At 41.6% G+C, this 21,866-nt stretch overlaps 1 protein-coding gene across 6 annotated transcripts in view; it reads left to right on the plus strand.

Annotated features, from left to right (window-relative positions):
• LOC146511802 (uncharacterized) overlaps positions 1–21,866 on the plus strand; it is a 61,031-nt gene that overhangs the window by 23,417 nt on the left and 15,748 nt on the right. Inside the window, exons 1-4 of one of the 6 annotated variants that reach the window (XM_085171875.1) lie at positions 4,928–5,480; positions 7,449–8,129; positions 10,516–11,112; positions 11,351–12,713. The exons of 1 other annotated variant lie outside the window; for it this stretch is intronic. In XM_085171875.1, the coding sequence (XP_085028001.1) occupies positions 5,463–5,480; positions 7,449–8,129; positions 10,516–11,112; positions 11,351–11,929 (1,875 nt within the window). In that variant the 5' untranslated portion in view covers positions 4,928–5,462 and the 3' untranslated portion in view covers positions 11,930–12,713. Of the gene's footprint in view, positions 1–4,927; positions 5,481–7,448; positions 8,130–10,515; positions 11,113–11,350; positions 12,714–20,145; positions 21,096–21,866 lie in introns of those variants that run through there. 4 more of the 6 variants (XM_085171871.1, XM_085171876.1, XM_085171873.1 and 1 more) reach the window with 4 other exon arrangements.

The raw sequence follows: 21,866 nt of genomic DNA on the forward strand, positions 1-21,866 counted from the left end.
CAGGGAAATGGCTTCACGTTTGCAAGTAGCTGAAGATGAAAGAAACTGGTCTTGATGACAGCATTAATATATTTATCAAATGTTAGATTACTATCAAAAATCACTCCTAGATTCCTCGCAAGAGCTTTTTAAAAATAAATTCCAAAGTTGTAGTGGTCACAGGGACCAAACACAATGATCTCTGTTTTCTGTCCATTTAAGCTGAGAACGTTTAAAGCCATCCACTCCTTAACATCCTCCAAACAATCCAGCAATCCCTTCAAAGGACTCACAGATTTATGTTTCAGTGGCAGGTAAATCTGTGAGTTGTCTGCATAACAATGGTGTGAGAATCCATGTTTTTTAAAAATTGAGCGCATATGGAGCATATAAATTGAAAAGAGAACTGGGCCAAGAATGGACCCCTGGGGGACCCCACAAAAAATTGAGGGTTTTGAGGAACATGTATCCCCTAATCTAGCAGAAGAACTTTGGTTAGACAGGTAAGATTGAAACCATTCCAATGGTGACAGTTGAAATAGTTTTATTAACTATGGCGAGCCCTCCAGCCTGGCCAGTAGTCCATGGCGACTTCAGATATTCACAGCCTGGAGGGACAACTTCCGAAAGCGAGCTTAACTCACCCAAGTTTAGCCAAGTTTCCGTCACCAGAAGAAAATTAAAGCGATGAGTGGTGAAGAAGTCATTCAAAATAAAGGTTTTATTTTTTTTAGCACCTCGCATTAACCACAGCCTATCTAGCTAACACAGGGTTGCTAGCCAATTCCAATAGGTGCATGAATTCCAGGGATCGCCCGGAGATGAACAACTTGATATCCGGGGCAAATTTGTTCAGAAGAGCGTAAGGATTAGCCGTTTGTGAAGCAGCCATGCAATTTTACCAATACACTGCCCCGTTTCCCTCGCCTTCTTTGACATTTCTTCCTGGCGGGATGGCATTGTGGATCTCACCGGAGGAACAGTGGTACAGTCTCGAACACAGGTGGGACATGAAAATCCTCACGTCCTTGGGCCAGTCGGGATTGCTCTACAACAGTGGCTCTGATATTTAGTAGCGATTGGAAGTCATAAACCAGAAGTGTACAGAAATTTTTGAAGAAAACAGATGTTAAACTGTTATGACCCAGGTCATTGTTGCCGTGTGGTGCTGTTACTCGCCACACCATGCGGGGGCATTGTTTGTACTCTGTGATGTCTGTGTTATGTAAGTTTCCAGGTGGAGGCTGACCATTGGTGGAAGAGGGAATGAGGCCAGCTACAAATTGGGACCTGACTGGGCCAGCAGCCTCTCCTACTACTTCCTGTTTCCAGTTACATGCGCGTTTGGGGCCCTTCGTGGCGTGTGACAGAGCTAGGCTGCAGTAAAAACAGTTTAGAGAGTCGTATCTGGACATGGTAGCTGTAGGGGTGGGAAGCCGTTTCTTTTACAACCTTTTTCTCCTGTTTCGGGTAGGGAGACAGGTTAGAGGTTTGTATTTTCTTTTATGGTTGATTCACTATAGGTAAGTTAGTTCTGATTCATTTCCAGTGTGTTTTGTTTGTTGTTTTGGCCATTCCCACCCTGACGCTCGCTACCTGTCAAGTTAATAAAACAACTAGTCATTGTAAAGCTGTGGCTGTGTGATTTACTTCTTTTTATTATTTTTCTTGTGTTGCACTCCAGCCCCCCAGGCCGGTGTGTAACATAATAAAGCTAGCAAAAACAAAGCAGGTAACAGCTGATGGCAAGCGGCACACACAGGTGCCATCAAATATCTATCCGTAAATCCATCTACAATCTGGACACCACAGGTTCTGTACAGCACGAGGGTTAATAAACCGTACCCATATCAATATGATGTGTAAATTGATTTATTCTTGTACCTCCATGCCACTGTGGCTGGATTCTTCACCCCAGTGAAGAGGTTATTGTTATTGCCTGATTTTAATAAATTGAGCCGTTTGCTCTTTGGTCCCAAAGCATATCACAAAAAGGTTAATTCTAAAAATCAAAATCAGCTGTATGTTAGCGGCAATACATGAAAAACCACAGGACCCACCATAAAAGCTAGTTTACGAGCAGTTTTTACAAAGATTTTTTTTTTTTTTTTTAAAAACATATGCAAATACCCAAAGTCTAACAACACAACCACTACAAAAATGTAACTTTTATACAACCAGATTTTCATATACTTCATTTAATAGTGTATTCCTCTCCAGCAGTAACTCCTACTTTGTCTGCTATTCTTATGAGGAAAAATTCTCCTGTATGACTCACAGTGAATCCTGGGATATGCTGGGCCACAAAGGATACACCCGACCCATCCTTGAAATCTGTGGAAAAGTAGGACACGTTCGTCATTCGGAGGACTCTTCGACTTTGGAAAGCCTTCATCGCATCACTGTGACATAATTGCCTACAAATATGGCATTTGAAGTATCAAGCCCCTGAATTTGGACACAGTGTTCCTCTCCTGGTCCATGCTCACTTTTTTTGGTGGTTTGCAAATAAGGAGGTGGGGCATTGCTGCCACTAACTAGTGTGGACCAGAATTCACTCTTACCAAATAATAAAAAATAGATGTTAAAAAAACCCAACCAGACAGAAAGATGATAAATTCCCCTCTTGCCCGTGCAGGTGGTTTATCCTTCAAGCGCAGGTCCTCTACCAGAGGCCTGGGGGCTTGAGGGTCCTGTGCATCCTAGCTGTTACTAGGACTGCGCTCCGATCTCCAATGTTGTTCCTGGGATCTGCTTGAGCCACATATACTGATGCCACAGTAGATTTCACATTACACAAAAAGAAGAACAGGAATAGGGAATTTAATTTAAACTTACATACAGTACAGACTTACATTGATCAGTATTATAATTATGTACAAATATATACAGATGCATCAAAGAATACAGCCAGTCAAACCAGGGTAGCATTTGTTGTCCCTGAAAAGGATCAATGGTGGACCGTCAGTACACACTGGAGAAATGCTTCCAGTACTGTCAGCTGTTCAGTGGGTAGAAGACATGTGACCGTTACAATCAGGCATTTGTTCAGACTGAAGCTCTTCATTGGCCAGTTTATAGTGTAGCTGCTCAGAAAGTAGAGCAGATGTACTAACAGAGGTTCAGCAAACATTTAACAAAATACACATGATGGGACTTATAGTTGGCTTTTTATGGATTCCAGCTCACTATGGAGTCAGAGGAAATGAAATGACAGAGTTGTGAAGAAAGCCACAAAACATGGGTTAACTGACCTGGCTATTAGCTTCTATCAGACAGAGATAACGAGTATAATAAGGCAAGAAATAAAGGAAACATGACAAAAACAGTGGGAGGAAGAACGGAGGGGACAATGGTTGTATAAAAATTTAAGGAGGGTAGGAGAAATGAGAAGCACAGGAAGGAGTAGGAGAGAGGAGGTGGTCATATCTGGAATAAGATTTGGACATATTGATTTGAACACTACTATTGGTGACTGTCAAACCTTTGAGTCGCCGAGAAGCTGAATAGGGGGATAATGTTGACACGCCCGCTGTTCAAAACGCAAGTTTACTGCAAAAGGGTTCAAGAAGTGAAAGTTGTCAGGACTTATTCCAGTTTTTAAAACAGAGTATACATTTAGGGAGGATTTGGGTGTCGACGTTTCACTCCACACCAGTTGGTGGCGGTAATGCACCATTTTGGTGTTTGACAACCGCCAATAAACAATACAAAGAAGAAGAAGTCTGTTCCGGGATCGCATGCTGGACACAGTTTACGCAGACGGAGTTACCGTTTCATCCTAAGCGAGTAAAATCGTGAATTTGGATGATAAAACAAACTAAACCAACGTTTGGATCGATATCTGCATCGATCTGCCCACCCTTGTCTCCTGGATCGTAGCTGAGATCAGCGTGAACCACGTGGGTCTCTGCTCCCTGATCTGTTTCCTGTGTTTGGAAAGAGTTCCAGCTTCATCACGGAGTTTCTCTCGGTTTGTGGGCTCATCTAAAGGTAAGCACCGAGCTAACTTTACTGTGAGTTCAGTTCATGTTGAGTTTAGCTCCTGAATGAGGTCTTCTGCTGCTCTCCTCGGTGTCTGTTCACAGTTTATTATGAACACGTTGAGAGAAGAGTGAGAGAGTGTTTGGAGAAAAACACCAACTAATCATTAGCTCAGCATGCTGGGAGAAGTTGGAGCAGAAAAGTCTTTTCATTGTCCCTGCAGCTGTTTTTCTGCATGCACCAAACCTCTACAGCCTCATTTCTATTTGAAGTGATAACAGGAAATGGATGAGAGCGATCTGCTGCAGTATCAGGGTCACAATAAACTTTATTGTCCAGCTGCTGTGGATGAACACATGAGAGGAAGTGAACTCCTACAAAGTCTAATTTTAATGAGTGTGGCTGCTGTAAAGTGATGCACAGGAAGATGTTAACAAAAACTAATGAAACAGAGATGAAAGTAAACAGTGTTCATATTTGAAAGCACAGAGAATAAAAATATATTGTGGTGGTTAATGTGCAGCTCTTGGTGATTTGGTGAAATCGTGTTTTTAATCATGTTGTGGATTGAATGTTGGGTTTGATTTTATTTTATCTACAGAAGTTTTTCCCACCTGTGATCGTTCAGATTGATTTGTTGGGTTGACTTGAGTCATGTGAAGGTTTAAAGCTGCACTTCCCCCAAAAAGAATAAAGTATAATCGTGAAGAATGTAATAATGTCTTCCTGTGTCAAACACAGCTGCATTCAAAGCAGGAAGGAAAGCACTGAAACCACTGATCAAAGATCATTAATCAATGGCCATGATTACCGTTCACAGTCGCTGCAATCACAGCATTTGATCAATGAGCTTTAATCATTGGTTGTTGGGGAATAGTGGAAGTGGTGGGACTGAAGGTGTGGAAAGTGTGGGGTGGGGGAGTAACAGGTCTGTCCCTGTTACTCCCCAGCAACAGCCCTGTTCAGGCTGTTGCTGGGTGTGAATTGTTGATGGAGTCTTTAAACTTGTAGTTGCTGTTTTCCAGACTGAAGCAGAGTCGTTAGCTGAAAACTGGTTTTAGAGGTTCATTCAGGACACCTTCTCAGGCTCTTACAGCCTTACCTGTATCATAACAAAGTGTATAAACCCCAATCCACCTTTAACATGGTCCTTCTCCCAAACCTTCAAATAGGACTTTCTGGCCCTGTCATAGTAAAGGGCTGCTTAGAATATTAGAGCCAATGTCACAAAGTTCCTCCTGAAGTATAAGTGAGTGAGAGAGTTTCCTCACTTTGCAGCACAACACGTCTCACAAGATTTCTACAAGCAATCAGAGTGAAATTTGTACTTTGTGTTGTCAGATGAACATATGAGACACTTTGACTCTTCAGTGCAGTGTGGAGCCTAACAAAGATCTGTTTTGTGTCCCAGCTGATCAGCAAGAGGAGAAGAGTCTGACGGAGCAGCAGAGGAACATTTTCAGCCATCTGGACTCAGCTGAGTCACTACAGAGGAAACAATGAGCTCAACACAGAAGGTGAGGAAAATATCACAGTTTCACCAAATAATCAGTCACGTCTAAAACTCTCATCCTCCCAACCTGTTATATGACTGTGTCGTATATTATGTTGTTTTTTAGAGACCACAGCACATGTTAAAATAAGGAAGGTTTATTCATCAAAATTATTAATAATCAAATGGACATAACATTTTTTTCATGACCCCAAAAAATACACGTTCAAGGTACATTTACTCTATACTTAAGTAGAAGTACAGATACTAGTTTTTAAAAAACACTTCAATAAAAGTATTCATTCACCTTCTTTATTTAAGTAACAGTGAAAAAGTACAGGCTCTGAAATGTACTCAGAGTAAGAAAGTAAAAGTAGCTCCTTGAAGAACTTTTTAACCACATGTTTTTATCCAAAGTTAACTGAACCTTGTGCTTCATTAAAGTAATAATAAAATAAGATTAGTAGATGAAATACAAACTATTCATTTCTAATAAAGGTTCTCTGTTTGAATCAGTTAAGTAGAAAATGAAGGAAAATAAAACGTGTGTATTTTCTGTTGCCTACATTGTAGAGGGTGACTTTGCCTCTAAACAGGTACATGAGCAGGGAAGAGGTTGAAGTGGGATTGAGCAGGTGGGAACCCTAAAATCACCTGTAGTGGCTCAGTGTGGGGAAAAGAATCACAGCTCACAATAATTTCTATTGAGAGCTCCAGTAGATTTTCTTAAAGTACAGGCTGTGATCAGCTGACCTGCTGCTCTCTGTGGATGTACACAACTGAATTAAACCAGATGTCAGCAGATGTTTCATGAGCTGTCCTGGCTGATTTCCATCCTCTACACTGACAGTACACTGTCTTTATATTAGACACTATACTGTTGGTATGAAGGTGGAACTCAGTGAATGAATGTCAGCATCATGAGCTTCAGTTTAAATGAATCTCTGCTACACTTGATGTAATCTAACTGTTACATGAGCACCACAGTCACTGTGCACCAGTCACACACTGTTCTTTACTTTAAATCCATCACAGTTCAGCAAACTAACCTGTTTATCCTGCACTAACCTGCAGAGGATCTTCATGCAGTCTTTAAATAACACAGTTAATCTGCCTCAGATTGTTTTGCACCATCTTTCACTATCTGAAAAAACATAATGTCACATGTACAGACCCAATATTTGATTTCCACACATGAGGACTCACATGTAAACTTTAATCTCCAGTTGATCAAATCCCACTGAGCAGTCCTTCCCTTTAAATCTAACCTCTCTTCTTCCTCTCCTGTCCTGTGTGTCTTATCGTTCTCCATCTCTGAGTGAAGTTAGCTCTCTTTCTTTTCTCTCCCTGTGATGTACAGCAGCTGGACCTTTAGCCAGCAACACACTGTGAGACAAACTGCACACAAACAGTTTGTGTGTTTGCTGATGTTTGTTGATAGAAACGCTGGATTTGAAATTACCTGTTTGTTCAGGTGCTGTGCAAAAAAGAAAGAAGAACAACGTCTCACTTTAACTCCTGACTATGACTCACAGTTTTGCCTCTTTCATCTCTTTTTATGTTTCATACCCTGGTGATTAGTACACAATCAGGATTGTCTTTGATGTGTTACTTTTCAGGCTCAAATTGATTTCATGTTTGATGCCCTTAGTGATGAAATAACTCCCCTCAAATTTCTCAAACCAAAAGTAAAAAGACTGTTTTGATAATATAATGAGTAGAAAGTCCTTTTTTTATGTGGGGAGTAAAAGTAAGGAAAATAAGGAAAAAAATGATTTTAGAGTGTTTGAACAGTCATGAGTTATTTTTAACACCAGGTTGGATGTAATGTGTTAGAACTACCAGCAGGTGGGGATAAGAGTCCTTTAAGGAGTTTGGTGCCACACTCCACCTTCAGGTTTAAAACTAGTGTTAATGGAGGGAGTTTGAAGGTTCAGTTTGTTCCACGACTGCATTTCACTCACTGCCTCTGTTTGTATCTCTGTCACTGCAGGACCAACATGGAGCGAGAAGTCAGCGCTCTCAGGAGGCCGACAATCCTCACAGAAGAAAGAGAGAGAAAACATACACCTGTGACGAGTGTGGGAAGGAGTTTACTGTGAAGGCTAATCTAAAACAGCATAAGGTCATCCACACTGGAGAGAGACCGTTCAGCTGTGACGAGTGTGGGAAGGATTTTACTGTGAAGGATAAACTAAAGCAGCATCAGGTCATCCACACTGGAGTTAAAGCGTTCAGCTGTGACTTGTGTGGAAAGAGTTTTTCCAGAAAGGATACTCTAAAATCACACCAACTCATCCACAGTGGAGTTAAAGCGTACAGCTGTGATCAGTGTGGCAGAGCTTTTACTCACAGTAGCAGCTTACAGAATCATCTAGTTACCCACTCTGGAATTAAGGCATACAGCTGTGACATCTGTGGAAAAACTTTCAGCCTGAAACAGAGCCGAAATACACACCTACGCATTCACACCGGACATGATGTTTACTGCTGTGAACAGTGTGGCAAACAGTTTATAACAAACCAAATGTTACAATACCACATGTTTACCCACACTGAAGAGAGACCTTATAAATGTGACCTGTGTGAGAAGGCTTTTAAATCTCCATATGACCTGAGACGACACCAACAGATCCACACCAGAAAGAGACTCTCCAAGCGCAGTTACTGTGAGGTATGTATTTATATTGTTATCTTGTCATTTTACCCTGACTGTTTGGAACAACTCTGTAAATTAAACTGTGTTAGCATGTTAGCAATTCTACTGCATGGAAAAGGTTGCATCTGAGGCAGCACAGTTAATCTGCCTCAGATTGTTTTGCAGCAAGTTTCATAATCTGAAAAAAAGACATAATGTCATATGTACAGACTAGAGATGGACCGATCCGATATTACGTATCGGTATCGGTCTGATACTGACGTAAATTACTGGATCGGATATCGGAGAGAAATAAAAAATGTAATCCAATCCATTAAATATCAAAAAAGCACCTCACAAAACTTGCGACATGGCGTAACTCAGCTCATAACCGTAGCACGTGGCAGCAGTATGCATCACGTGATAGAGCGGCTGTGGCGTGCGGGACCTGTCTGCGCTCTGTTTGAGCATTTGGAGCCTGGCTACCAATCTGGCATTTCATCTCCGAGGAAGTTTTCTCAGAGAGAAGTAAAGCAAGTGTGTAAGTTCATCTCTGAATGTTTGTAAAGCATTCCCGCGTTAAGCTTAACAACCAATATACGGAGCGACTGCCTCTGCTCTCTCTCCCTCCCTCTCCTGCTGCTACTTCAATCATGAAACTGATTAATGATCAGCTGATCGGCTTTTCTGTCGCGAGTCCGTCTCTCTTGCTTGTTTATCACCCTCTTCACGCCAGAAAGAGGAAACCAGCGGCTGAACAACTGCAGCACGTTTAAGCTTGATAAGCTGTTGTTAGAATTTGTTTAATATTACTTTCTAGACCAGGATCTTTTTCTACGTAGCTGACGGCTGGTAACTGTGCAGGGGCGGATCTAGCAAAGTTTAGCCAGGGGGCCCGATAGGGCATGAACAGGGAAAAGGGGGGCACAAAGACATACTTTTCTTTCTTATTCTCATTTAAAATGTCTATCTTTTAATAAATAATTATACGAAGCTTACACCCAAAGTTTTAATCTGATGTAAAATGTATAGAAGTTTATTACTGTATATAGTAACTATTAAGTCTAATATACCCTAGTAAGCTGTACTACTTTTTCCTTTGGGAAGGTACCATCTGTGCAGTCTGCAAATCTGTTGAAGAAAGATGTTGAATCTATTTAAATGTTCTTGAAAAATAATTGATTTCCGTGCATTTTTCAATGAGGTGGAGGGTGGGTGGTTACCGTTTTTTTTTTTTTTTTTTTTTTTTTTTTTTTTTTTTTTCTGGGAGTTTTGGAGCCCTATTAGTTAGGTTGCATACTCTTTAAAATACCAGAATAGGGAGGATGGAGTAGGTTTACTTTTATTAGATTGATCAGTATTGCTGAACTATAAAATATTTTGGGTGCAGTGTATTTTTTGCATACAGGTATAACAGAATAGGTTTAGTGTGGTTTTTTTTGTTGTTGTTTTTTTAACTTGAGTATGAACTTATACAAAAAGCAGCAAGATATTAAAAAAATTTTTATTGATTAAAAACACACTATATCAGATTCATATCGGTATCAGCAGATATCCAAATTTATGATATCGGTGTCGGACATAAAAAAGTGGTATCGTGCCGTCTCTAGTACAGACCCAGTATCTGATTTCAACACATGAGAACTTGCATGTAAGCTTTAATCTCCAGTTGATCAGATCCCACTGAGCAGTCCTTCCCTTTAAATCTAACCTCTCTTCTTCCTCTCCTGTGTGTCTTATCTTTCTCCATCTCTGAGTGAAGTTAGCTCTCTTTCTTTTCTCTCCCTGTGATGTACAGCAGCTGGACCTTTAGCCAGCAACACACTGTGAGACAAACTGCAGTTTGTGTGTTTGCTGATGTTTGTTGATAGAAACGCTGCATTTGAAATTACCTGTTTGTTCAGGTGCTGTGCAAAAAAGAAAGAAGAACAACGTCTCACTTTAACTCAAGACTATGACTCACAGTTTTGCCTCTTTCATCTCTTTTTATGTTTCATACCCTGGTGATTAGTACACGATCAGGATTGTCTTTGATGTGTTACTTTTCAGGCTCAAATCAGTTTGATGTTTGATGCCCTTAGTGATGAAATAACTCCCCTCAAATTCCTCAAACCAAAAGTGAAAAGTCTGTTTTGAAAATATAATAAGTAGTAAGGATTTTTTTTAATGTGGGGAGTAAAAGTAAGGAAAATAAGGAAAAATGATTTTAGAGTGTTTGAACAGTCATGAATTATTTTCAACACCAGGTTGGATGTAATGTGTTTCTACTACCAGCAGGTGGGGATAAGAGACCTTTAAGGAGTTTGGTGCCACACTCCACCTTCAGGTTTAAAAGTAGTGTTAATGGAGGGAGTTTGAAGGTTGAGTTTGTTCCACGACTGCATTTCACTCACTGCCTCTGTTTGTATCTCTGTCACTGCAGGACCAACATGGAGCAAGAAGTCAACGCTCTCAGGAGGCCGACAAACCTCACAGAAGAAAGGGAGAGAAAAAACACACCTGTGACGAGTGTGGGATGGGTTTTACTTTGAAGGCTAAACTAAAACAGCATCAGTTCATCCACACTGGAGAGAGACCGTTCAGCTGTGACTTGTGTGGAAAGTCTTTTTCCAGGAAGGGTTCCCTAAAAAGACATCAACTCATCCACAGTGGAGTTAAAGCGTACAACTGTGATCAGTGTGGCAGAGCTTTTACTCACAGTAGGTACTTACGGAGTCATCTAGTTACCCACTCCAGAATTAACGCATACAGCTGTGACATCTGTGGAAAAACTTTCAGCCTGAAACAGAACCGAAATAGACACCTACGCATTCACACCAGACATGATGTGTACTGCTGTGATCAGTGTGGCAAACAGTTTACAACCAACACGCATTTACAACAACACATGTTTACCCACACTGAGGAGAGACCTCATAAATGTGACCTGTGTGAGAAGACTTTTAAATCTCCACGTTACCTGAGACGACACCAACAGATCCACACCAGAAAGAGACTCTACAATTGCAGTTACTGTGAGGTATGTATTTATATTTTTATCTTGTCATTTTTGGCTGACTGTTTGGAACTTCTCTGCTCATTAAACTGTGTTAGCATGTTAGCAATTCTACTGCATGGAAAAGCAGCTCTAAGTGATTATTCAGATTTTCATTTCAGTTATGATTTTTGTTTGTTTTTTATTTGCTCTTTATTTCAGGCGACGTTCAGGATAAAAATGTTGAAGGACTGACTTACACTGTCTTTGTGTCTTTGTTTAGAAGCAGAGCAACACAGATGGATCCAGTTCCCAGCCCTGTCATCACTGTGGTGGTGGGACAGTATCTCACTGTGACACTTGTGGAAAAACTTTCAGTCGGCAACAAACCCTGAAAACACATCAACGTAAACACACTGGAGACAAACTGAAAAACTGCAAAGAATGTGGGAGAAGCTTCACCACATTAAGTGGATTAAAACAACATGAACTCATTCACAGTGGGGTTAAAAAGTACGTCTGTGATCAGTGTGGGTCATCTTTCAGTACTGCAAGTGGGCTTAAAACACACAAACGAGTCCACACAGGAGAGAAACCATACAAGTGCAGACACTGTGAAAAAAGCTTCTCACAATCAGGTCATCAAAACAAGCATGAACGTACACACATGGAAGGAAACTACAGCTGTGATCAGTGTGACAAGAGCTTCAGGAATCTCAGTTCATACTCCAAACACAAACAATCCCACGTTACTAATAAACTGTTTCACTGTTACCAATGTGCCAAAACATTCACTAAATTATCTGCTCTGTGCAAACATCAGCGTGAACACTCAGGGCTGAAATCACTCCCATCACAGTGAATATGAAGAGACAGAAAGATCCTCTTGTGGTTTCAGGGTCAGACTCAAAACTCTTGAGATCAGGCTCCACAGAGGTCAGATTGAATCTCCTGTAAAGATCTGATGAGGCAACTATCAATGAAAATGGTTCCCTAGTCTCATTTTAAGGTTTCTAAACTGTTCTGCTTCAATGTTCATGTCGAGTGGTTCGCTTTGTTCCAGCAGTTGGATGAAGTTTGAGCTGTGATTTCATTTCCTGTATTTCAGGGTAAAGACTGAAGTGACAAATGGAAACATGTTTACAGTCAGAGTCAGATGAACTGTTTTCAGTGGCACAGATGGAGGTTTATCAGAAGAGGAGACTTGGCTGTTCTCCACTCACACTGAACAGGGTTCCTGCAGCTTATTAAAAATCTGACCTGAAAGTTATGAAAAATTTCCTTGTAACACTGAATTACAGTAGGGGGGCTGCTCCGTAATCCAGTTCAATAACACATCTCCCGACATTAAACATAAGCTTATTTAATAATGTGGCTCTCTTTTTGTCCAGATTTTTATTCAGAGGCAGCAACTGTGGTAAGAATTGACCCGGATCTTTACAGATCTTATAATTTAGTGTCAAGTTCATTTTCTTGTTGATGCAGAGAATTTAGATATTTTTAGAGAATCCCATAAAGGATGCATGTAAGTGTCATCTGCTGTTTTATATTTGAGAAAAAAGGTTGAAAGATCTTTAAAATCTTTTACTTTTTTCTTAAACTTGCTGTAGGTATTAAAACTTATGATTAATGTTTAAGATGTCGAAATAATTAATTTTGGGAATTCATTTTTTAAAGTTGTGGTTTCATTTGCTCAAAGTTCATCAACGTTTTCCTCATACAAGGTGGTATTTGGACAACCTCATCAGCTCGCCTTGAGAAAGATAGCAAGTGTCCTGGATGGTCCTGAAATAAGGCGAGGTGACACAGTAGCCTTCCAAAGGTTCTCCCTTCGGGTGCAGTCACTAGTTGGGCTGTTACAAACATTAGGACTGGAAGGAGAACTGGAGTTGAACTGTGGATCCCACGTTTCCCGACTAATAAGTAAGCTTCCTGCCGAACAGAGAGCTGATTTTCGTCGACACCAGTTTAAGCAGCCCGGGAGCACCTACACTCTGTACGACCTATCTGCATGGCTTCGTCAGGAGTCCTGGTGTCAAGGATTTGACGGCCAAGCAGGTGTAAGGAGCAGTAGAGAAAGGACCAGTGTAAAGGCTGAGGCCCGTCCAGGCCGACAAACCGTGACAGTCCTACATAACCTAAAGGGGCCATCAGAACACACCTTTCCACCAGTGAAGGAGAGTCGATCTAGAGGGAAGGTCAAGAGCAAAGTCTACTGTGCCTACTGTGAGAGCACAGAACACTATTTTAGCCAATGTGATGATGTAGCCAAGCTCTCCAAAGAGGAAATAAAGGACTGGATACAGGTCAACAAACGATGCTGGCGCTGTGCCCGAACTCATTTAGCTGCTCAGTGCACGCTAAAGAAACCCTGCAGCCGCTGCCAGGGTAAACATCTGCTGGCTCTTCACGAGGTAAATGCCAGGACAGAAGGAAACAATGCTGGCATGGCTGCAAAGGAGGAAAGCTACCTAACCAGTTCAGCTTCGGGCTCACTCTACCTTGATCGCCATGGGGCTGGCAATCGTGTCATGCTGAAGACACATGCATTCTTAAATTTATGCTTTTAGCTTTGAGCTAAAAAGAAGTTCTCATCTGTGTACAAAACCAGCAGCAGTAATTATTGAATGTGTGCATGTGCTTTTGAGCCATGGAGAGCGGACTCTAGACACCTTTGCTATACTTGATGATGGTTCAGAGAGGACCATGCTGCTCCCTGCTGCTGCAAAGACTCTTGGTCTGGCAGGCATCCCGGAGTACCTGCCATTACGAACCGTCCGCCAAGATATTCAGATGCTTCACGGACATACCTTATCCTTCAGCGTCTCTGCTGCTACCAACCCTGGATCCTACTACAAGATTGATGGAGCGTTTACAGCATATCGTCTCAACTTAGCTCACCATACCTATCCTATCGATCAGCTGAGGAGGAAGTACTAATACCTGCATGGGATCCCGGTCCCTGCCCTGAAGGAAGCCATGCCTCTGCTCCTCATTGGTTCAGACCAGCCACACCTGATCACCCCCATAGAACCAGTCCGCCTCGGCCCACCTGGAGGCCCAGCAGCAGTCCACACCCGGCTTGGCTGGACCCGTCAAGGGCCAAGTCTTTTCATGGGGCGGCAGACCCAGCCTGTCCTATCCCTGTATACATCCGCCCAATCAGACGAGTTGCTCAAGCATGTGGAGCGGCTCTGGCAGGTGGACGTGGTGCCTTACCGCTCCGAGAAAGAGGTCACTCGGTCGAAACAGGATCAGCAGGCTGTGGCCCTGCTTGAGGCAAGAACAACTTTCAGGATGGTCGATGGAGTCTTCAGGTATGCTACACCTCTACTCCGTCACCCACAGATGCCGCCACTGAATGCACCAAAGGAATCAGTCATGCCCATGCCTCGAAGCACAGAAAGGATCTCCTAAGTAGCTTAGACACGGATGCGTTCCTCATGGCCCTGAGGCGATTCATAGCCAGAAGAGGGACACCGGCAGAGTTATGGTCAGACTGTGGGAGGCACTCACAGATTCTTGCTGATCAGTTCTGGGCAAGATTCATCAAGGAATACCTGCCTGGCTTACAGGCGAGGCAGAAGTGGCAGTCAACTCCTCCTGAACTTCTGGAAAAGGCAGTTGTTATGGTTGCAGATCCGCAGCTGCCTCGAGCCTTGTGGCCAATAGGCCATGTGATCAAGATTCATCGTAGTGATGATGGACTTGTCAGATCTGCTGATGTGAACGTTAATGGACATGTTTACACCAGACCAGTTGCTCGGTTGGTAGTTTTACCTGCCGTGCCATCGGAAGACAGCGATACTGAGAAGAATAGCAAGTCGCCTCCCGGAACTGATTAGGGAGCCTTTTTTGGAGAGCAAATGTGTAACCACATTTGGGGGCGGCTGTATAAAAGGCTCTGGGATTTTATGTCTATGTTCTGCAATATTGTGTGGGGTGGAGTCGTAGGAAATGACGTAGGCAGAAGTTGGGTGTAACGCGATGCTACTCGAGAAGGGGAGATTGTTTTCCGTGTTAGTTCTGTTTACCTCGTAAGCTGTGTTCCTGGTTGCCATCCTTCAAGGTGATGCTCCAAGTGTTAAGTTCCTGACTGGAAGTAAGTTTCCTTAAATATGTTTATTTTCCGATTCTGATGTTGGCCGCGGCTTTAGTTACATTCTACCGCATTGTAGCACCTCATTTTTTCATCTCGTGACTAGAGGCATGTGCCGCTGGCCGCCGCCATTATGTAGTAATTTTATTCGGCCACACGATGGTGCCAAAGTCCCTTTGTTTACAGTTAGAGTGGATGTTTCGGTTATGTATGACATTCTCACTGTGTTTACTGTGTCCTTTCTGTGTTTGGAGCAAGAGATGTAAGATTGGCATAGTTCAAATCATATATGTTGTGTTATGTGTATATTCAGATGGATTTGTTGGTTTATTTCATTTAATTCTTTATGTTTATCTTAGTGAAGCTCTTGCTGTATATATTTATATACTCATGGCAACTTGTTTGTTAGTACAGACTGCTGGCAACACTGAGCATCTAGGTGGCAATAAAACAGCTGGCGGTGACAATCCAGCAAAGTGGAAGCCTGTTGTCCTCCTTCCTGTATCCTGACCGATACACCATCTTGTTAGCTGCTGAACCTAAAAGAACTAGCCCTCACCAAGTACTCCTCAACAGCAAAGTTGCATAGAAAATTTTGAGAAAAAACACTGGAATAATATATCCATAAGATACTGTACACAAGGGGTCGGCAACCCTAGGCACGTTACCTTGGGTCAAGTATGGTGGAGATGAAGTACAGTGGGTTGGTCTCGAGGTCACTGAAGCGCTTCTTGACAGCTGCCAGTAAGGTTGCTTTCATTGTCTTGACGCCGTGGTCCTCGTCTGTTTCTCTGTTTAGAAGTCTCACTAGCACAGTCACAGCTGGGATGACATCAGAGGCTAGTGCGTCGTAACTGCTCTCTCTTTTAGTTAGTTCCTCAAAGGGGGCGAGGATGGCAACAGTCGTCTCCATAAGAGCCCATTGGTGAGCGGTGAGATAGTCAGGGAGTTCATGCTCGGACACGCCCAGCACTCGCTTTTGCTCAATGAGGGACTGGAGCATGTAATACGTGCTGTTCCAGCGCATCTGTACGTCCTGCTGCAGTCTCCTTATTGGCTGGTTGAGTGGTCCCTGAATGTCCTCGAGGCGGGAGTAGGCTAAGGCGGAATGTTTAAAATGCCCAACTATTTTCCGTCCCACTGCTATAGCATCAGCTATGTTCCTCAGTGCTAATAAGCATGGGTAAATAAGCGTGGGTAAACTCTTTGTACTCGTTGTCGTGTTGGTTAACACGATTAAATTGCTCGTGTTAAATGCACTACCTTTAGAGCCTCCTCTGGACAATTTCGCTGAGCACAATTTGCAGTCCGCCTTTTTTTTTTGGGTCTTCGTTCACTTTGAAATAGTTCCACACAGCTGACTTGTCTCGCCTCGCCTTCTCCCCGCTCTGAGCTGCAGCCGGGGCCTGGGGGCGGGCACTCGGCACCTGTGATTAACCCCTTACATGCCGCTCAAACATAGACAGGTCTCAGACTGTGGTATCGGTTCCCCGGTATCGGGGGACTTTTAACGAGTATGAGTACTTTAGAAAATGTGTTATCGAGGCCTATACCAGATACCGGTATCGGTGCATCCCTAGAAACAGGTTTACCTTTTAGGTGACATGAATGAGTTGAAGGGAAGTTATGAACTGTTTCTGAGAGACAAATAATACCAGGATCATTTTCTAAGTAGCTGACAGCTGGTAACTGTGCAGGGGCGGATCTAGCAAAGTTTTGCCAGGGGGGCCAGGTAGGGCATTAACAGGGAAAAGGGGGCACAAAGAAATACTTTCTTATTCTTGTTTAAAATGTCTGGCTGTTTATTAAATAATTATCTGAAGCTTACAACCAAAGTTTTTATCTGATTTAAAATGTATAGAAATCATACATATACCAGCAAGACTGTACATCACTGTCACAACAGCGTTTGTTTTCATTCAAAGGCTTTATGGCTTTAATACCTGGTGGGCCGGTCTTTAGTCAAAATGCCCGGGTTGTTTTTTTTTGTCCCAGTCCAGCCCTGGGCACGACACGCAGTGAATTAATCTGAGAAGGTGCATCAAAAAATAAATGGCCACACCAACGGTGCACATCGCAATTCAGCTTGCATAGACACATTAGTTGTGCCTCTTCTTAATGACAGTATCTTAGCTAACAACCCCAACTACCAGATTCAACTTGCAATTGGCAAAAAATAACTTAGCTTACTGGTGAGAGGGACGTTTTTAGCTTTCCACATTCCGACACTTCAAAAGCTTCAGCAGCTTTCCGCTCAGTGCAGCATCAGCACCACGGAAATACACGGATACATCCGTAGACTCGAGACAGAATTCACAATGCGCTTTTGGGACTTTCAGGTGTATGGACCAATGTTTTATTTTCTGATCAAACCAGAAATCTTTAATGAGCAGCTAGATTTGTCTCACATTAACTGGCTGAGTTAATGCCAGTTAATGCAACATCGAAGCAGCTGGAATCCACAGCTGTGTGTGTTCATGGAGCTTGCATGTTCACCTGCTGGACATCACTACCTGACAAGTTTAACTGTCTTCAGAACATTACAGAGGCCTTATTGACAGTATTTGGCTCTACATATCTGTGTGAGCAAATTTTCTCTCACATGAGAGTCCTCAGGTAGCCGTCTGAATGCTGGACACTGAGAGACCTGTGTCTCTGAGTGGGAGACCAGAGATCACATTAACATGTGTGTCTCTGTATTAACAAACATGCCATATTGGCTTAGTTTATTTTTCTTATCATTGTTGTGAGGAGACCATAAATAGCATTTGCATTTTCTGTTGTACAGTTCATTTGCTGTTATGGATAAAAAGTGTCTTCTTTTGTTTCAAAATAGCTGATAACTATTCACTGATAGCTGCCAACATCTGCAAACATCTGCAAACAATTGTTCTTGTTTTTTTTCTTCATCTTATATATGTTTAAGTTCCTTAAATGTTCAAGGCTTAAAAAACAATGTCAAACGTAAGGCCATGTTTCTATTCTGCAAAGAAATTAAGGCAAACATTTTGTTTTTACAAGAAACGCATTCTAGTAAGGAAGAGGAAACATTTTGGAAACATCAATGGGGAGAAAGTATTCTTTATTCACATGGTACTACTCACTCAGCAGGAGTGATGATTTTATTTAACAAATTTGCAGGGAGAGTTATTGACCATAAAAGCGATGGAATGGGACACTGGATCATGGTGTTGGTAGAAGTCTGTGAACAGAAAATTATTCTTATTAACGTGTATGGATACAATAACAGGTCTCTAAATAGAAACATAATGTCAAACCTAAGTAAATTAATTGCAAATTGGAGTAATCCATATGGTTCTACCCGGGTAATAACTGGAGGCGATTTTAACCTCATGGCTTGACAGGCAACCACAGAGAGGGAAGCAACCAGAACACGATAGCATTATTTGTGACTTTTGTACAACAACTAATATGATGGATTATTGGAGGATGACAAACCCAAATACGAAGAAATACACTTGGTTTATTCCAACAAATAAAAACGTATGTTCAAGATTAGATTATTGGCTTGTCTCCCAAACAGTATCATCATATGTTACGAAATGTGAGACCCAATCAACCCCACTTACTGATTGTTGTCTGTTAAGTCTCTCATTATCTCTACGTAAACGACAAAGATCTGAAAACATATGGAAATTTAACAATAGTTTATTACAAAACAAAGACTTCTGTACACAAGTTAAAAAACTTAAATTAGAAATTAACAATATGAGAATGACTAATGTCAGTAAATGGGAATGGTTTAAATATAGTGTTAAACAACTAGCTATAGAAATGGGAAAGAAAGTGTTTGCCCTACACATACGTAAACAGAAAAATCTAATTGAACAAATACATTTATTATGTGGTAAGCCTTGTATGACTGCAGAAGAGTCTGAACGCTTACAATCTTTACAAAATCAACTAGATGAGGTGTACTTGATTAAGGCTAAAGGAGCATATGTAAGGTCCAAAGCCAAGTGGATTGAACATGGGGGAAAAAAATTCATCTTATTTCTATAGTCTAGACAAGCGTAGACAAACAAAGAAAAAAAATAACTAAATTGAGTAAGGATGGCGCTATGATAGAGGAACCAAACCAAATTAGTGAGGAAATTAACATATTCTATAGTAATCTGTATAAACCAATAACCGAAAAAGAGAATGCAGACATCTTTTTTGATATGATTAAAGACCAGGTAAAAAAATTGGAAGAGGATGATAAAATATGGTTAGGGTACAATGTAAGCCTATTTAGTCATCTTAGAATCTCTGTTTCAGTTTGCTGAAAAGATCTTGCGAAAAGAGTCAATAGACTTTCCACCTACAAAAAAGGCCAAAAACACACACAGGCTGCAAATTGCTACCACTCTCCTCCTAGAGACAGGTAACTCATTTTCCACCATTCAATGTTCTCACATCATGAATATTTTCATCATGATGGCTGTAGAAACAAACCATATAGTTGTTTGAATGAAGTAATAAGTGCAGTACAGAGTATACTCTATTTGCTATTTTTTCACTTTTTAAAACAGATGACTTGACAAACATCTGTCATTTCTGCGGGGAAGAAGAGCATGAAACTGACAACAAATGGGTAATGACATCAAGAAAGACTGCTAACTGTTATGATCAATTCCCATAAATGAAATTTTAACATTGGGATTTGTAATTATTTATTTTTTTACTGATTCAGTGTGAAATGTGTTTGCGGTGGTTCCACCAGCTCTGCGTGAAAAGCCCACCACCAGAAGATGTGTTTATTTGTTTTGCTTGTACATAGTTGACACTAAAGGTCCAGAGCTAATGTTCTTATGGCACACATTGCTGAGAACACATATCTACATATGTAGATGTAGATGTTAAATTAAGAAGTCTAAAAAAAGCAAATGTCTCCAAAGTTACTGTAGTTATTAGTTATACTGTGATTTATTTTGCAAATAAACTCTTTCGTGATAGCAACGCCAAGGTGCATTATTGATGGGGGGGACACACATTTTGGCAGCCGATGCCACACAGCCTGATAAATTTTGTATCCCTCCATAACTTTTGCTGTGAATATGACATCGTCTCCAAAGTTACTGTACTTATTGGTTATACTGTGACTTATTTGGCAAATATACCCTTTGTGATAGCAAAGCCAATATGCATTACAGATGGGGGGGGCACACATTTTGGCAGCCGATGCCACACAGCCTGATAAAATCTGTATCCCTCCATAACTTTTGCTGTGAATATGACATCGTCTCCAAAGTTACTGTACTTATTGGTTATACTGTGATTGATTTTGCAAATAAACTCATTCGTGATAGCTTCGCTACAAAGTGTAAACAGAGTGTAAATTCCCTGGAGAGCGACGTGTTTCCATGATCGCGTCTGGTTTTACAGTATTATAGTATCAAAGTCTTTTTCTAGACAAAGTATTCCCAGCAGGTTATTTCAGTGTACAGTTTAAGGTAAATCGTCTTCCACACGGCACATTACAATGTCACGAAACTAATATTAAATTCATCGAGTCTGCTGTTTTCCAGCTTTTACTCTTTATTGCGTCGACTGCAGATCAGTGACAAGTAGCGTACAGAACGGAGCTGGGCAAGTGGCTCCTCCTACTTTGCGCGCTCCCGTGAATGGGGAAACTATTTTTGACTGGGGTAACTACTTTGGCACAACACCAGTACGGATCGGGTAGTGACAACGCAGACGGAGCTACCGTTTATTCCTAAGCGAGTAAAATAGTGAATTTGGATGATGAAACAAACTAAACCGACGTTTGGATCGATATCTGCATCGATCTGCCCACCCTTGTCTCCTGGATCGTAGCTGAGATCAGCGTGAACCACGTGGGTCTCTGCTCCGTGATCTGTTTCCTGTTTGGAAAGAGTTCCCGCTTCATCACGGAGTTTCTCTCGGTTTGTGGGCTCATCTAAAGGTAAGCACCGAGCTAACTTTACTGTGAGTTCAGTTCATGTTGAGTTTAGCTCCTGAATGAGGTCTTCTGCTGCTCTCCTCGGTGGTTAATGTGCAGCTCTTGGTGATTTGGGAGAATCGTGTTTTTAATCATGTTGTGGATTGTATGTTGGGTTTGATTTCATTTTATCTACACAAATTTTGTCCACCTGTGATCGTTCAGATTGATTTGTTGGGTTGACTTGAATCATGTGAAGGTTTAAAGCTGCACTTCCCCCAAAAAGAATAAAGTATAATCGTGAAGAATGTAAAAATGTCTTCCTGTGTCAAACACAGCTGCAGTCAAAGCAGGAAGGAAAGCACTGAAACCACTGATCAATGACCACGAGTACTGTGGGAAATATAAATGTTGTAATTTTAAATAAGTGCCATATTAATCAAGAGGTTATAGAAGGTTTAAACTGGAAGACATTTAAAGTAGTGTTTTGCTTGTAACTGCATACGTGCCTGTGCAGATTAGAACAGGATGTACTCAGGATGTGTCATATGCGATCATGGGGCCTCACAATGAGAAACAGGAAACAGATGGAGGTGAGAGAGTGTCGAAACCGTTAGTGAGGAACAAACATCAGTAATATAAAAGGAATTGCAGACAACTGCCGCGCATGTTATGTTATCTGCTTACGCATGAAGGGGCGTGAACCCTGACATATAAAATTGTGTATCGAAGTGCTTCCTCTTTGAGATCTACTGGACTATGCTGAGGGTGGTGTCGTGTACATCTCCCACAGAT

This window comes from Neolamprologus multifasciatus, chromosome 9, assembly GCF_963576455.1.
Source record: "Neolamprologus multifasciatus chromosome 9, fNeoMul1.2, whole genome shotgun sequence".
Lineage (NCBI taxonomy): Eukaryota > Metazoa > Chordata > Actinopteri > Cichliformes > Cichlidae > Neolamprologus > Neolamprologus multifasciatus.